This window comes from Xenopus laevis, chromosome 6L (assembly GCF_017654675.1).
Source record: "Xenopus laevis strain J_2021 chromosome 6L, Xenopus_laevis_v10.1, whole genome shotgun sequence".
In the NCBI taxonomy this organism is placed as follows: Eukaryota; Metazoa; Chordata; class Amphibia; order Anura; family Pipidae; genus Xenopus; species Xenopus laevis.
In genome coordinates this window covers 103,315,642-103,333,418 of record NC_054381.1, presented here as the reverse complement: position 1 = coordinate 103,333,418, position 17,777 = coordinate 103,315,642, and the positions used below count along the sequence as shown (strand labels likewise).

At 36.3% G+C, this 17,777-nt stretch overlaps 1 protein-coding gene across 2 annotated transcripts in view; it reads left to right on the top strand.

Moving 5' to 3' along the window:
• atp9b.L (ATPase, class II, type 9B L homeolog) overlaps window positions 1–17,159 on the top strand; it is a 153,211-nt gene extending 136,052 nt beyond the window's left edge. Inside the window, exons 22-30 of one of the 2 annotated variants that reach the window (XM_018267840.2) lie at window positions 404–548; window positions 3,092–3,156; window positions 5,166–5,321; window positions 7,327–7,391; window positions 9,325–9,433; window positions 9,852–9,909; window positions 11,887–12,090; window positions 13,048–13,080; window positions 15,101–17,159. In XM_018267840.2, the coding sequence (XP_018123329.1) occupies window positions 404–548; window positions 3,092–3,156; window positions 5,166–5,321; window positions 7,327–7,391; window positions 9,325–9,433; window positions 9,852–9,909; window positions 11,887–12,090; window positions 13,048–13,080; window positions 15,101–15,237 (972 nt within the window). In that variant the 3' untranslated portion in view covers window positions 15,238–17,159. The remainder of the gene's footprint in view (window positions 1–403; window positions 549–3,091; window positions 3,157–5,165; window positions 5,322–7,326; window positions 7,392–9,324; window positions 9,434–9,851; window positions 9,910–11,886; window positions 12,091–13,047; window positions 13,081–15,100) is intronic. The other variant, XM_041566345.1, reaches the window with a different exon arrangement.
• Window positions 17,160–17,777: the final 618 nt, after the last annotated feature.

Sequence of the window (17,777 nt, the reverse complement as noted above, 5' to 3'; positions counted from 1 at the left end):
TGACACTTGCCCAGGGTTATTCCAGCGAGCAGCACTGAGCGATAGTCTTTCTTCTTGCGAAGAGTGAAAAGCAGAACTTTAACAAAGAAGTCGGCTATTTCATTCTACTGTGCATGCGTCTGCCCTGGGAAATTAGAATGATGAAGAAGTAAGAAGAGGATCGCTTCATGATTCTCATTGGCAGTATTGCAGGTTGCTGCAGTTTTCTGCTGATAGGAGCACTGGTCCGGGCTGTCGGGTAAGTAAATATAATCACTCGGGGTGCCTAACATTTGGTGCACCCAAGGTAAAATGACTTTCCTACTCCTTTAAAGATATTTTTACATGGTAATGATTCTTCTAACAACTCTGTATATGTTGTGTGCCAGCAACAAGCTAAAACATATATTCCTACTTCTCATAGGTGTGTTTGAAGTACTATGAACATGAATTTGTTGAACTTGCCTGCCAGTGCCCTGCTGTCGTGTGCTGCAGATGTTCCCCAACACAGAAAGCTCATATTGTGAAGCTTCTACAGCAGCATACAGGAAGGCGCACGTGTGCTATAGGTGAGACCTTACAGCTCATAAATCAGCATCCCAAACTGAGGCCTAAAGTTCAACCTATCAGGATCGTAAAGATGAGCATGTGATGATAATGAACAAACAGAATGTACAAGATTAGGAATCTGCACTGTGATCTACTCTTCCACTTTGTGCTGATGGAATTCACTCCTTCAAATGGACCTTAGTATTCTGGGTTCTATAAAATGTCAAGCCTGCACCTTTTTAAATGAAATTAAGTTAAAAAAAAGGGAAACCCATTAGACATTTTCAGCAGAATGACTGAAAAAATGTTTAGTGAAACTCAGGGACAGTAATGGTCAGTTCTTCTTGAATGACTTAAAAGACATATGATGGGGGTGAAGGGGGAATACAAGTATTTGGGTCATTGCTCTTATGATCTTCTTATTTGGCACTAGGGTTGCCACCTGGCCGGTAAAAATGCTGGTTGATCCCAATGTTATTATTAGGGAAAAAAGATAAATATATAGGAAGGCCGGTATTTTTTTCCAGAAAAGGTGGCAACCCTATTTGGCACTTACGTACATTTTGGCAGTTTTGGCTGTATATTGGGATAGCCGGGAGACCTGACTAGTGATACAATGGGCCAGATTCAATTTAGTCTTGAACGAAATTCAATCTGAGATGTAATTCAATTCAGAAAAATCTCACTGTTTATTATGTGTTTCTCATGTGTGAACTCTATTGATGTCTATGGGAAAAACTGGAACTAAACTATATACAAAGCCCCCCTAAATATTTGGTTTCCGACTATAACCTGTCAGGCTTTCCCTTTACTATGAACCAGTATATAAAACTGGTCAGGCTTTCCTTTGCTATGGACCAGTATATAACATATGAAGGACTCTGGTAACTTCTGGACATAAAAGTTTATTATTCTCACAATTAACTAATAAAAGTACAACAAGTTACCATAGTGTACATTACATCTCATAATGAATGAAGCATACAACATACAAGGCTTACAGGCTGTATTCTAACTACTCTAACCTAATGTCTTGGTGTGCTTGCATATAGAGATATGTCTATGTGACTATCTTTAAAGGTGTTTCTCCTGATACAGTTCATCACCTGTTCCTTCTTTCTTGGTTTCTTCTTTTGTATCTGCATTTGGAAGGGCTTCCAGTTATATCCATTTGCCCTCCATGATGACCAGGCCCAAGCCACCAACGTTTGTTTTTAAACGTCCTGTGTCCGTACTGAGTTCCTTTCCAGTACTGTAGGTGTCGCTGCAGACCATGAAATACTCTCAGTCCCATAGGCATCCATTGATTTCCAGTAATGTTTGTACTGCATGTTATTCATTAGATGTCACTGTATACTGTGTCCCAGTTTATCCAATTCCTGTTGGACCAGTTTTCCTGGACATGGTCAGCTTTGTTTACATGGGTTCAGTTGGGGAAGGTGACTTCCTTTTGTTTGTTTTAGTCAGCACTGTCTTCCAAACTTTCTTTGTTTAGTACCAAATGCTCCAACCGTTACTCACGCTCTTATTCATTTATTGTAACAAATTGAAGCTCAGCTTGCCTGGATACCTATTAGTTTGAGCGTTGCCCATTATAATAAACTTGGTGGAACGTTTTTTAGCCTTAAATTAATTCTTGTCCATGAGTTTTCACGTGATAAACCAAGAGATACATTTTTCTCACTGAATTGAATCTGGCCCAATGTTGTTATGGCATTTACAGCCATCTAACGAAGAGAAGGGAGACAGATAGAAACTGCTTCTAATAGCAATTACATTTACACATAACTTAAAAGTGATTGTTCACCTTCTAACACTTTTTTAACTTCAGTTCGTTTCAGGTAGTTCACCAGAAATAAAGACTTTTTTCAATCACGTTCTATTTTCTGTGTGTGACTGTTTTTCGAATATTTAAGTTTAAAGTTTCATTTTTCTCCTTCATATGTCCTTCTAAAGCAGCCTTGTGAGAGGTCACCAACTCTAAAACTAAATCGATACATTTAGTTGATACATTTCTTATCTTTGTCCCTGCTGAGCAGAATCCCTGAATTTCATTAAAGGCAGCTGTTAGAATTGATACAATAGTTGTTAATATTCTACAGATGTTTCTGAGAAATTTATCAACTAATGTAACAAATTGTAAGAGTGTAGAATCTGCACCTGGATCACTGAGCTGCCAGAAAAACTTCAATTTTGTAAAAACAGTCAAAAACATGGAAAGTCTTTATTTATGGTGAAATGTGAACTGAACAAAAGGTGTTTGGAAGGTGAACAAACCCTTTAAAAGCTGGATGTATACTGATGTCACTTAGAATTACATTTTCTTTTATCATGCTATAAACTATTTTTGAGAAGACATCCCTTTTAAAATCATCATTTACAATCATTTACAATCTCAAGAGTGGTTTGCTTATGGTTGGGATAAATTCTTAACATTCTGATCTTTTATTGTCAGGATTCTCCCTTAAAAGGTTGCAGATTCATTTTATTTCACTATTAGATTAAGATTGCTATTTCCATACCTGTATTAAAGTTAATGTAATATTGCATTTTCTGTGTACAGGTGATGGAGGTAATGATGTCAGCATGATTCAAGCAGCTGACTGCGGCGTTGGCATTGAGGGAAAGGTAATGTTCATTTTCACTAGCGTAATACTTCTAACATTCACTGCATGCATTATTAGCATTGATGATAGGAGTAATGCACATGCCAAGCCTTTGCAAAACTATTATTTCAGGGGGATGACATGATGGTCCACATGTGATGGGTTTGCACAGGCTCCTCATGTGATCCAGGCTCTGAATAACCAAATCAGTCTGATGTGTCTGGTTAGAGCATGTGTTAGATACAGACTTTCTCTGTGGCAGTAAGGACAAGCAAAAAATGAAGCTCAGCACTAGTATGGATGAACAAACAAAGAAACATAGGTGTTATGTATGATTCTAACAAGCACAATTCTTCTCCTAGGCATTGTAAATTATTTATATTTTTATGTATTTGTTATACAGGTAGGGGACCTGTTATCCAGAATGCTCAGGACCTGCGTTTTTCCGGATAACGGATCTTTCCGTAATTTGGATCTTCATACTTTGTCTACTAGAAAGTAGACTTTACAGGGGTTGTTCACCTTTTTTTTTTCACACTTTTTTCAATTCAGTTGTTTTTAGATTTTTCCCCAGAAATAAAGATTTTTTTTCAATTACTTTCCATTATTTATTTTTTACTGTTTTTCCAAAATCTAAGTTTAAAGTTGAATGTTCGTGTCTCTGGTTTAGTCTAGCAGCTCAGTAATTCAGGTGCAAATTCTGAACGGTTACCATTTTGCAATGTTTTAGTTTGCAACATTTCTCAGCAGCATCTCTGGAATATTAGCAACTATTGTATCAATTCTAACAGCTGCCTATAATGAAACCCAGGGATTCTGCTCAGCAGGGACACAGATAAGAAATGTATCAACTAAATGTATCAATTTAGATCAGTTTACAGGGTCTGTGACCCCCCCCCCCACCTCCCAGAGCTGCTTCAGAAGGTGAAAAATATGACACTTTATACTTCAAAATTAGAAAAACGGTCACACATAGAAAATAGAAAGTAATTGGAAAAAGTCGTTATTTCTGGTGATCTATCTGAAAACAACTAGCTGTTTGAAGTTGAACCACCCCTTTAAATAAATTCAATAGGCTAATTTTGCTTCCAGTAAAGATTTATTATATCTTAGTTGGGATCAAGTACAAGGTATTGTTTTATTATTACATAGAAAAATGTAATAATTTTTTAAAAAATGGGATTATTTGGATAAAATGAGTCTATGGGAGACGCCTATCCATAATTTGGAGCTTTCTGGATCTCAGGTTTCTGGATAATGGATCCCATACCTTTATAGCGTTGCAGTATGAAATATGAAGACATGTTCTACGCCCTTTAGAACTGTAGAAAGGGCAAGAAAAAGACCCACAGAATGAATTGTTCATTCATGTGTTTCTTTACATTTCTTTACTTTCACAAAATACTTATATATATATATATATTTTATATATATATATATATATATATATATATATATTCAAATGTAGCAGATAGCGGCACTCACAGGATTTGCGAATCCTGTGAGTGCCGCTATCTGCTACATTTGAATTTATTACACATCGGCAGGCACCCAGGTCTTCAACTCTGGAAACGGTGTGCACCTTGGGACAGTGAATATATATATATATATATATATATATATATATATATATATATATATATATATATATATATATATATATATATATATATATATTTATTCATTCCCCACATTCACAGTTCTTACGAATATATAAGTACTTTATTGAATAAAAACTAGTCAATAAAGTACTTATATATTCGTAAGACCCGAGAGTGCGGCTTCTACTTTGGAGGATTATATATATATATATATATATATATATATATATATATATATATATATATATATATATATATATATATATATATACACTGTGTATATTTATATAGAGTCTGAATTAGAAACTAAATGTTATTCTCCATAAATCAGTATTTCTACTGTTTAGATTATTTAGTGTTTAATTACTACTTGTGTGCAAGAGTTCCAATACAAGCCCAGTTTACTCTCCTAATGGCACTTTTATTAAAGGAAGGGAAGCAAGCCTCCCTCGCGGCTGATTTCTCTATTACCCAGTTCAAACACATTGGCAGATTACTAATGGTTCACGGTCGGAACAGTTACAAGAGGTCAGCGGCGCTGGGTCAGTTTGTCATCCACAGAGGCCTTGTCATTTCAACTATGCAGGTAAAGCTGTGTGTTGTGACTCTACAAGAGAATTTTACCTTGGCATTACTGTGCAAATCATATTTTTATTATTTCTTTTTTACATTGTTGTATGGACTTGCAGGCCATTGTATGGTGGGGATGTTTTGACACCTGTCATTTTACAGACAATGTTGTTATATCACTTCTGTTTTGTGACTGTATTTTATATTATTTTGTATTATTTTATATTTAGAGCTACATAAAGACAATATATACATACACATCAAGGGCTTTACTGTATGATACAAAGCTTATTTTAGGTATCTAAATTCATTATGTTCTTGCTGGATTTTGAGTCTGGTTAATTTCTTATGATATCAGACAGATATATATCTATTGAGTCTGATACTTTATTTTGCTGTGCAGTTCAGTACATTTAGAAGGATTTTTCATTGGCAGAAATGCTAAATATTAGTATTTTTATCGTATACTGCTTTTCTTTGTGTTTTCCTTGTTTAACCCACCAATCTGTCTACTCAAGCCTTTCTGTTCCCTATCCAGTACTAGACCCGCTTAGACATGTATGCTGTCCTTCTACTGGGAAGCATTTACAGTGAATGGCCAGGATTTCGGACATTTAAAGGAATTGTTCAGTATAAAAACTGGGTAAATATATAGACTGTGCAACATAAAACATGCATCTAATATAGTTAGTTAGGCTAAAATGTAATGTATAAAGGCTGGAGTGACTGGATGTGTAACATAATAACCAGAACACTACTTCCTGCTTTTCAGCTCTCTTGGTTTCCACTGATTGGTTACCAGGCAGGAGCCTATTGGGGTCATATCTGTTGCTTTTGAATCTGAGCTGAATGCTGAGGATCAATTACAAACTCACTGAACAGAAATGTACCATGTGGCTCCCCTTCAAGTCGCTGACTAACTCAGAGTTATAGAGCTGAAAGGCAGGAAGTTGGATTCTGTTCTGTTATGTTAGACATCCAGTCACTCCAGCCTTTATACATTAAATTTTTTGGCTAAATAACTATATTAGAAACATTTTTTATTTTGCACAGCCTATCTATTTACCCAGTTTTTATTTTTATACTGAATTTTCCTTTAAGCAGTGGCATAACTAGATATTATTGTGCCCTGAAGCATACAATTTTTAGGCCCCCAAATTGTTTAGAGTTTTACCTGTTTTACCAATATTTATTGAAATTGTATATGAATAAACCCCCCTACTTCCTCAGTAGTTACACCCCTGCATTTAAGCATATTTTGTGGCTTCCAAGATGATCTGAATTATTTAGCAATCAAATGTGCTTCAGGCCAGTCGTTATTCACAAATCTAGGACTGTTTAGATGCAATATATCCCTGTTTATAAAACAGGCACACAGTATACATTTCACTTAACACACTGTGGGGAAGATGTATATGTTACAGAATGAGTTGAATATTTTATATATTATAATTATATATATATTATAACACACGCACATATATATATATATATATATATATATATATATATATATATATATATATATATATATATATATATATATATATATATATATATATATATATATAAAGTCCATATAGGTGAACGCACTCTTACCGAATTTGATGAAAATGGGTGCGTTGGTCAAAAGATTAATACATCAGGACAAATGGACCCGCACTCCAAGATATTTTGTGAAAATAGTATAATAGTATTTGTTTTATTCACAGATGCATATCCTAATAATATAATCAGTATTTGACATTTAATATATTTAGCTTCAGTTGTTCTTTTTCTGCAAATAAAAGATGATGTTCCATCATACAGAAAATGTATTCTCAGCATGTATTTAATGTGTGCTATCATTTGTGTGTCTCTATAATTAATATATATATATATATATATATATATATATATATATATATATATATATGTGTGTGTTTGTGACTATAGGAGTATGTAAAAGCTGTAAGGAATCTGTGACCTAGTGCAAAACCTAAATTTCTGTATTTTTTCATTTTCTCTGTTCTTTTTTAAAGGCTGTTTTCTCTTCAGTCTTCTATTTCGCATCTGTTCCTTTGTACCAGGGATTCCTAATGGTAGGGTAAGTTAAAACTAGTATTTAGTTGGTGACAACTTGGTAACAAAACTATTTTTGTTTGATTACATCAGGGCCAAGATCAGTTGGTTGCCTTTTAATTATGTCTAAAGGAAAATGTTATAATTAGTTTTTTCCCATATTATTCATGCGCCAAGAGTTAGCATGGCGAGAGAGGGGGGGAAAAATAATGTCCTCCTAAAAAACAGATATTTGCAGACAAATGAAAGTAATTGACACTGGAGGGGGTTCTATTCAGCTGTGCAAACCACTCCAGGTACATGGTTGTTTTCTCATAGACAATAATGATGAAGTAGTCGGGTAACTGTTGATGGAAAAGCCATGAAATAATAATCTGCTGTACATGTTTGTGCAGTAATTGTATCTCATCAAGAATGTTGGAGAAATGTTGTAATTCATAAATTGTCACTTACCCCTTGCAGTTCTCCCTACAGGCTCCTCAGCAGGACTTCCCTGGCGCATGGTTATTCCCAAGCCACTTGTCTTCGTATTTCCCCATAGTCCCCAGCACTTTATATTGATATTCTGCTGAGAGCAACTTCCTTGGCTTTGCTGGAACTGAAATCTCATGTATATTCTATATAATGCCAGCATCCCTAAAATACTGGAATTATTTCAAACTGAATATGTAGGGAGGTTCAGGCAATCGGAATCTGGCAGCTTTGCAACTTGTCTTTTTTTTTTTTATTGCCTTTTATTTTGACATATTTACAGAAAATGACAGAATTTAAATTGATTCTCATTCTACAGTTTTGTATTGTTTTTTTATAATATGCATCTGTCTTTTCTGGGCCTTTCCTATTCAAATCACATTCTGCTGATTCACTGCACATGCTCTGTGCTGCTGCTGTCACTTACTGAGCTTAGGGACCAACTTACAATATAGATATAAATATAATTATATATTAAATATTATATTATACATATATAATATAAATGACACAATATAAGGCTGATTTGTAATTAATACAGATAATTACTACATGGCAGCTCAGAAACCAGTGCAACTAGCATCAGAATTTAATAATTAGCCCTGTAGCCTCAGTTTATATTATAACGGCCCCTAAGCTTAGCTTCTCAACAGCTGCTCAGAGCCCACTGAGTATGTGAGTGTCGCAGACACTTTCCAAGATGGTGACCCCCTGTGACAAGTTTGAAGTCCTGAATCATTGCTGCTATTGAGAAGCTGAAACTTAAGCTGGTGCAATAAGTTCAGTATATAAAATATGGCATTTTTAGCCATATTAACATTAAGGGTTTAGTTCTCCTTTAAATCCCAAATTGTGCAGCAAAATTGTTTAATAATTTTAAAAGATACCATCATTTAATACCCAAAAACAAATAATTTTGCCATACTCAAAGTTGCTTCTATGAGGTTCCCCATGAAACACTTCTACAATAACATATTTTGAGTATAGTTTGTATTGCCATAGCATGATCTTTGCTTTTTTTTCTTTCATTAAATCCACTTACCCCCATATGTAATATAAGGCACACCGTTTGCCATGGGGCACTCCTGAGTAACCCATAGCAACCAATAAGATGTTTGCTTTTAAATAAGTGACCAGTAAATGCTACTTGCTGACTGGTTGCTAAGGGTTACTGCCCCGAGGTAAGCTTAGTGACTTTTATTTTATAACCCCATTACTATTCATCTTAAGTTGCCGTTTCCTGGGGCATTTCAACAGCATCGCAATTTATATAATCCTAATAATCTCAGATAACTTTAAATTCATTGATTAAATATAAACATATTCTTAAGAAATACCCAATGTTTAATTTGTTAAATTCCTTCAACACTGTAACTCTGGCCCTAGGCCAAATAAAATAGGTTTGTTTTTACAAAAATTGGATTTATTTTAGAGTTTGTGTTGCCATATAGTGTGATGCTTCTATCTTGTGGCTATTTCCTTCACAGGTATGCGACCATCTTCACAATGTTTCCAGTGTTCTCTTTGGTGTTGGACCAAGATGTCAAGCCAGAGACTGCATTACTATATCCAGAGCTATATAAAGATCTCACAAAGGTAACCTTGCTAATAACAAATACACTTACTGCCAGTGGTTTTCTCCAAGTTCTCCAGATGTTGTAGTTTTTAATTTCAGTAGAAGGTCTACCCTTCGACTTGTACTAATACAAGAAATGGACAATCTAAGCCACTTTTCCAGTATGCTCCTATCTTCTGTAATTACTTCTGCCATAAAATCCTCACTATCCATCTTTTTTTTTTTATTGCAAAAACAAAATACAAAGTTGCTTGTGACCTTGTACAACATACAAGCCAATGTAAAGGTGCACTTCCCCTTTAACTTTTAATCTTCTACTTTTCATTCCTTGAATGAATTTGATATTGGTAAAGTAAAATTTGACGTGACTTCATGGTAACGTTTCCATTGAGAATAATAGTAGCGTCTTTCATTACTGTTACCTGTCTTTGTCTGCAGGGAAGATCCTTGTCTTTTAAAACCTTCCTCGTCTGGGTTTTGATCAGCATTTACCAAGGTAGGAGAGAGCCGTGTTTAACTGAAGGATTTCTGTCTCCCGTTATTGTTTTCATTCCAGCTTTGCTTCCGCCAGCTTAAAATTTTATCAACAGTCATATATTGCTTTCTTTTTATCAGGTAAATCGATAGTGCAGCAGTGTGCTGTGCCAGTGTGCAGTGCATTGTGGGTGGTGTCTGTATTGATGCGTGTCACTTAAAATCACTGCTGCTTTAATTAAATTCTAATCCACTAATAATATTAGCTTCAGCTTCTCACATTGCACATATTCTTTGCATGTAGAAACATACACGGCTCAGATATACAATTCACTTTCTAGAGGAACAGAAATGGGACTTAATGAATTTAGAACCCTTCATGCTAATATTATAAGCACTCCCAGACTTAATGCCCAGTAAGAGAAAGCCAGGCAAGAATTGCCACTGTTGTTACAGATTTCAATGTATTTATTGTCAGTACTGTAGGCCAAGATATATCCATGGCCTGTGCCCAAAATTGGCATTTCTATTCCCTGACCATTCTTCCAGCTCAACAGTGGTGTAACTAGATATTACTGGGCCCCACCGCAAATTATTTTTCAGGCCCCAGGTTGACCAGTTTTATTAATATTTATTGAAATTGTATATGAATTAGGACCTCCTGGGGCCCCTATACCTCCTGGCCCCCCTGCAGCCACAGGGTCTGCTTCCTCTATAGTTACGCCCCTGCAGCTGCAACATGTGTGCAGTTCGAACAGTATAACTGGGGAGTAATATAATAAAAAGATGACATTAGCTCGAGGAACTCATAGCAACCAATCCGATGTTTCCTTTCAAACATGCTTACTAACCCTAACCTAATACAATTTATAAATGGGGGTTATGCATCAATAATCACTGAAATTTGTATTTCTCAAAGTGATTCTCTCCACTTTCATTCATTCATGTAATAGATATCTTGGGGCAGTACATTATTGAGATAAAAACCAGTAAATGATAAAAGAGAAAAAAAAAGTGGGTCCAATAAACAGGCACTCGGGTCAGTCTGGGTCACCCACAGACATTTATTTAGTCAAATAATCACACGGCCAGTCAGCATAGTGAATAAAAACTTCCATTTATTTTAGGAATGCACCGAATCCAGGATTCGGTTCGGGATTCGGCCAGGATTCTGCCTTTTTTAGCAGGATTCAGCCGAATCCTTGTGCCTGACTGAACCAAATCCTAACTTGCATATGTAAATTAGGGGTGGGTAGGGTAATCACGTGGCTTTTCTTCGCAAAAGAAGAATTTTTTTCCACTTTTTCCTTTCTTGCCCCTAATTTGCATATGCAAATTAGGATTCGGTTCGGTATTCGGCCAAATCTTTCACCATGGATTCCGCCAAATCCCAAATAGTGGATTCGGTGCATCCCTAATTTATTTGCCCCATTACAACTGCAGAAATGTATCAGTACCCAAAAATATTAAAAAATGGTGGCGATTACTAGCTAAACCCAATGGGTTAGGTGCCTACATATATATATCTATTCACACTCTTTAATCCCCAGAATGTATATGGAATACAATACTAACAGGTATGGGATCTGTTAGAATTACTGGAAGGCCGTGACTCCATTGTAATCAAATAATTCACATTTCTGTAAATGATTTCCTTTTTCTCAGTAATAATAAAACAGTAGATTGTACTTGATGCAAACTAAGATATAATGAATCCTTATTGGAAACAAAACCAGCCTGTTTATTTATTAAATCATTTTTAAGTAGACTTAAGGTATGAAGATCCCTTATCCAGAAAACCCCCAAGCATTCTGAATAACAGGCCCCATACCTGTACTGTTAGCTAGACTTGCACAGAGGAACATAAGAAAAATCCTTAGTGCCTTTTGTATCTATGAGCATCGAATCCACATACAGTACTTTAGTAATATATTCCTTTCACAGTATTATATAATCATTCTAAGTGTCTGTTTATGCTTCTTTTTATGCTTTCTTTTAGGCGGTATCTTAATGTTTGGAGCATTGGTGCTGTTTGAGTCGGAGTTTGTTCATGTGGTGGCCATTTCTTTTACTGCCTTGATTCTGACAGAACTGTTGATGGTGGCTCTGACCATTAGGACATGGCATTGGCTTATGGTGGTCGCTGAACTGTTCAGCCTTGCCAGCTATGTGGCTTCTCTGGCTTTCCTTAATGAATATTTTGGTAAGTTTCATTAATGCTGGGCACTTCATTTTGGATTAAAAGATAAAAGGCATTAGATACAGATAAACAGCGTGTAATACGCAGAAAATGAACAATGCAGCCACACATAGTCTCTATGGTGGAGTTAAAGGAACAATTCAGTGTGAAAATTAAAACTGGGTAAATAGAAAGGCTGTGCAAAATAAAAAATGTTTTTAATATAGTTAGTTAGCCAAAAATGTAATGTATAAAGGCTGGAGTGACTGGATGTGTAACATAATAGCCAGAACACTACTTTCTGCTTTGCAGCTCTCTTGGTCTCCACTGGTTACCAGGCAGTAACCAATCAGTGACTTGAGGGGAGCCACATGGGTCATAACTGTTGCTTTTGAATCTGAGCTGAATGCTGAGGATCAATTACAAACTCACTGAACAGTTATGTCCCATGTGGCCCCCCTTCAAGTCGCTGACTAACTCAGAGTTATAGAGCTGAAAAGCAGGAAGCAGTGTTCTGGCTATTATGTTAGACATCCAGTCACTCCAGCCTTTATACATTACATTTTTGGCTAACTGACTATATTAGAAACATTTTTTTAGTTTGCACAACCTATCTATTTACACAGTTTTTATTGTTATACTGAACTGTTGGTTTAAAGATTTCATATTTTTACTCTCTCGCTCTCTGCCTATGCCTCAGCTATTAACTGATAAAGTACCATTGTATTAATATTTTTAGTGCTTGAATTCATGTAAGGCAAATTCTGTCTTCTACCTGTATCATTAACATTATGTCTGACCTTTAATATCAGAAATCTTTGATATGTGTTAACATTCATTTATATTCTTAACACAAGTTATATCCTGAATGTGCTGCTTGCTTATTTTACACCAGTTCTACTAAAACTTTATTGATATTTCCTAACTTTTACATTCTCTTTAACTTCTTTCTGCTTGTGCTTGTTTATCTTCTTGTCCCAGGTCTTGGTAGAGTGTCATTGGGAGCTTTCTTAGGTAGGTGCCTTCTGATTATCATGAGCTCTACTAAATCACTGTGTCTAGCAGGAACATGCTCTGGGCGCTTCTGTAAGGGGCCCAGCTCACGGTACTGACATGCTGCCATTGCAGTGACACTTGCTGGGAATCATTTACAAAGATAGATGCTAAATTGCACAAGTGCAGTTGCCAATAGCAACCTGTTCTGTATGGACATTTTTTATGGTGTATTCATTCTTAAAGTTGTAGTTCTCCTGTAAGTTAACTTTAAAGGGAATCTGTCATGGGAAAACATGTTTTTTTCAAAATGAATCAGTTAATAGTGCTACTCCAGCAGAATTCTGCACTGGAATCCATTTCTCAAAAGAGCAGATTTTTTTTATATTCAGTTTTTAAATCTGACATGGGGCTAGACATATTGTCAATTTTCCAGCTGCCCCCAGTCATGTGACTTGTGCCTGCACTTTAGGAGAGAAATGCTTTCTGGCAGGCTGCTGTTTTTCCTTCTCAATGTAACTGAATGTGTCTCCGTGGGACATGGGTTTTTACTATTGAGTGTTGTTCTTAGATCTACCAGGCGGCTGTTATCTTGTGTTAGGGAGCTGCTATCTGGTTACCTTCCCATTGTTCTTTTGTTTGGATGCTGGGGGGGAAAAGGGAGGGGGATGATATCACTCTAACTTGCAGTAAAGCACAGTCACATGACTTGGGGAAGCTGGGAAATTGACAAAATGTCTAGCCCCATGTCAGATTTCAAAATTGAATATAAAAAAATCTGTTTGCTCTTTTGAGAAATGGATTTCAGTGCAGAATTCTGCTGGAGCAGCACTATTAACTGATTCATTTTGAAAAAAAAAAATTCCCATGACAGTATCCCTTTAAGTATGTTATACAATGGCCAATACTTTTCAGTTGGTCTGCATGTTTTATATCATTTTGATTTTGAACTATGGAAGCTTGGCAGCCATAAAACACCCTGACAAAAAGCTATTGCTGTGTGAGGCTACAATTATTTTTATTGCTACTGTTTATTAGTTATCTTTCTTGTCAGGCCTCTCCTATTCATATAACAACCTCACATTCAAATCATCTGATTGTTAGAGTAACTTTGACCCTAGCAACCAGATAGCTGCTTCAGTTTCAAACTGGTGAGCAAAAAAAAGAAAATAAAATAAGAATTGAAAAGGGGTGTTCACATTCCAAACATTTTTTTCAGTTCAGTTGTGTTCAGGCTGTACCCCAGAAATTATGAAATTTTTCAATTTTTTTTTTTTTTATATATATAAATTTGTGTAAAGGTGAATGTCCCTGTCTCTTGTTTCAGTCTGGCAGCTCAGTAATTCAGGTGCAGATTCTGAACTGTTACAATTTTCTTCATTAGTTGATACATTTCTCAGCAGCCTCTGTGGAATATTAGCAACTATTGTATCAATTCTAACAGCTGTCTGTAATGAAATGTATCACTAATGTATCAATTTAGAACAGTTTAAAGAGGCGGTGACTCAGTTGGTGCTTCAGAAAGACAAAAGGTGAAAATTTTAATTTTATTCTTCAATATTAGAAAAAACAGCCACAAATAAACAACCCCTTGAAGACCAATTGCAAATTGTCTCACAATATCTACCTCTACATCATACTAAAAGTTAGTTTTAAGCTGAGCAACCCCTTTAAAGCGCCACAATGTAAAGCTGGCCAATTGGCTGACTGAATTGCTCCTCCAGAGTCAGCAACTTAACCTGCATATAGTTAAATGGGGTCTGCCTGATCATATTGGCAGTTTGAGGTGGTGCTTACCGGGCAGTTTCCGGTGTCGTGTGAGTGACCTCACCAAACAAGCAGGTCTTACATGTATTGCAAGCCTTGTATGGATCTTTCTGGCCCAGGAATCTTTTAGAATAATCTTTTATTGCGTTGGTGGATAATTAACGTGTCCCTTCATCAGATCATGTATGATATTGTGATATATGAAAAAAATGAAAGAAATGTCCCTTGAAAAGTAATTCCATGGGAAGTTCTTACTTGTGTCCTCTCCCAACAGATGCTGCCTTTATTACAACTCTAACTTTCCTGTGGAAAGTGTCGGCAATCACTGTAGTGAGTTGTCTTCCACTCTACATCCTCAAGTACTTGAAGCGCAAATTCTCTCCTCCCAGTTACTCCAAACTCACCTCCTAGAAGTCCCGCAAGCTCTGGATCTGCCCAAAATGCCCCTCCAGCGGGGCAATAGAGTCACAGTGATGCTTCTAAAAGGGAACATCCACAATGAGGAACTTGAGCACAACCGAGAGGCAATCGCTATGTGATAAACAGGAGACTTTATAACTGATACTAGTCAGTAAGAACAGAAGCAAAATGGCTGCCACATTGTCCCTTGTTGTTGATTTTAACCAACGCCTAAACTCAGCATGGACCACTCGCATTAACCATAACCTGCTTCCTCTACTCAAACTCCATTCCTTGCTAATGTACCTAAAATGCCAACTATTTTATGAGCAACTGATTTTTTCATATGCTGCTAAATTCCATAACATCAGCCAGTTATAAATATGCACTAGATTTAATAAGTATCATTGTTTATATAGCAGAGCAGGAGCTACTGTCGTCTTCTTTTTACTTTCCCATGCACAAAATGCCTAACAACAGACTGAAATATCCCAGGCGATGGCAACTGCTCCCCAATTCCAAAGCTGGATAGAATAACGCTGCGCTTGTACAGGTGCTGGAACATTAAGGGGGTTATTTATCAAAATCTGAATTCATCTCCTTTTTTTCTGAAATATAGTCCGACCAAATCCACACGGGTTACCTTATTTATCAATACATTATCCTGTGCGGGGAAAAAAACGTATGAAAAATCAAATCAATTTGTTAGAATTATGAAATCTTCGGATTTTTGCAGCAAACCCAGCACAGATAAGGATATCTTCAGGACTTCTTCCATTGCCTTATATAAAACCTTGGTGGGTCTGAGAGGCCGGATTTTCAGATTCAGACTTTTTCCATCCTCGGGGTATAAAAAAATCCAAGCCACTAAAAATTCTGATTTTATAGTGAGAAAAATGTGAATTTTTTGAGTTGTGTGCATTCAGGCTTTAATAAATAACCCCCTTAGCTTTCAGTGTAAGTGCACAGACAAATGTATACATTCCCTACAAATCAAACACTGGATTTTATTGGTCCCTGGGGCTCATTTATCAACACTGGGTAAATTTGCCCATGGGCAGTTACCTATAGCAACCAATCAGTGATTGACTTTTTGAAGCCAGCGGCAAGTAGAAAAATGACTGCAGCCATTTGATTAGGGTTACTGCCCACGGGCAAATTTGCCCAGTGTTGATAAATGACCCCATTGTCTTCAGTTGCCTTGTTCAATACATATTTTGGTTACTCAGGTAAATGATAACGTGTTGATGGGAGATGAATCCTTTATCTTCCATTGTGCAACGACTACTCTTACAAGGTATAGACTACACTTCTTTCTATAGGAGACTGACAGCAGGGTATAATAACCACAGAAAACCATGGCACTTCCATGCGCTGGGGGATCTCAGAAGTGATGAACAGAACATATTTCATTAAGTACGGCTTATGTGTGTATAAATATATAAACCGGTATGGGATCTGTTATCTGGAACGCTTAGGGGGTCTTTATATCTACACAATTAGGATTGATTTGCCACCAATGGGGATTCCTGCAGCTTCGTTAATATTAAACACAAGCTCTATGGGCAATGACATTCCAGTATTTAGCAGCTTTATAAATAATTAGCTTCCAGATAACAGAGCCCATACCTGTGTGTGTATATAAATATAAATATATATATAGGGACACACTATACAAGGTTGCCTATTTAGCACTGTAGCCAGGGCAGTGCTCTATTCTTTGCCAGCATCTATTTAACTACTTGACTTGAGAGAAAACATTTTGGTTCAACCTGTGTGATGGGATTTTAATCACTTTTATGTAAATATGCAGATTTGAGCATTTTTTTGCTTCTCGGTTTGGGACGTACTTCCATTTGTTTTTGTTCAATAGGCTTTTATTTAAGATAATGTATATCTTTGTTACAAAAAGCAATAAAGTCTAATTTCTACCAGTTCCTCGGTTTGATGAGCTTTACTTTGTGTTCGGAGCACAGCGACTTCCATTCTTTTCCTGGTTCCTATATTTGGAATGCAAAATGTGAATTAAATACACAGAGACCAGATATGGCAATTTCCATTTGTATTCCCCAGCCGAGTGTCACCGTTATACACAGAACATGCTGCAGCTCCTGCGACTTTTATATTATAGACAACCTTGCTCAGTTGTCAGTTTTGAATTCATCCAGCAGATGGAGCTACAACCATACAGCTTGTTTTGCAAGAAACACACTTTAGGAACAGGCAGCAACTGTCATCCCTGTCTGTCATCTCCATACAGAAACTTATACTGAATGACTGGCTGGGTTTTTAACCTATATTGAGATTTCTATTAATAGACAATTTCAGTATTTACTGACGCATTTGCAAGGCACTAAAATTTGTTTTATGGAATAACACTTCTTGATATCTTTTTTTTCAACTGAAATAAAACTTTTTACCTTGATAAGTGATTTAGCTTATCAAGGACGCTATTTACTATAAACATCAATAATGTACTTTATTTTAGGTGAGTGAGGTGGAAGTTATAAGATATATGTGCTTCAGCTGATGTTGCACAGCTCCATCCAGAG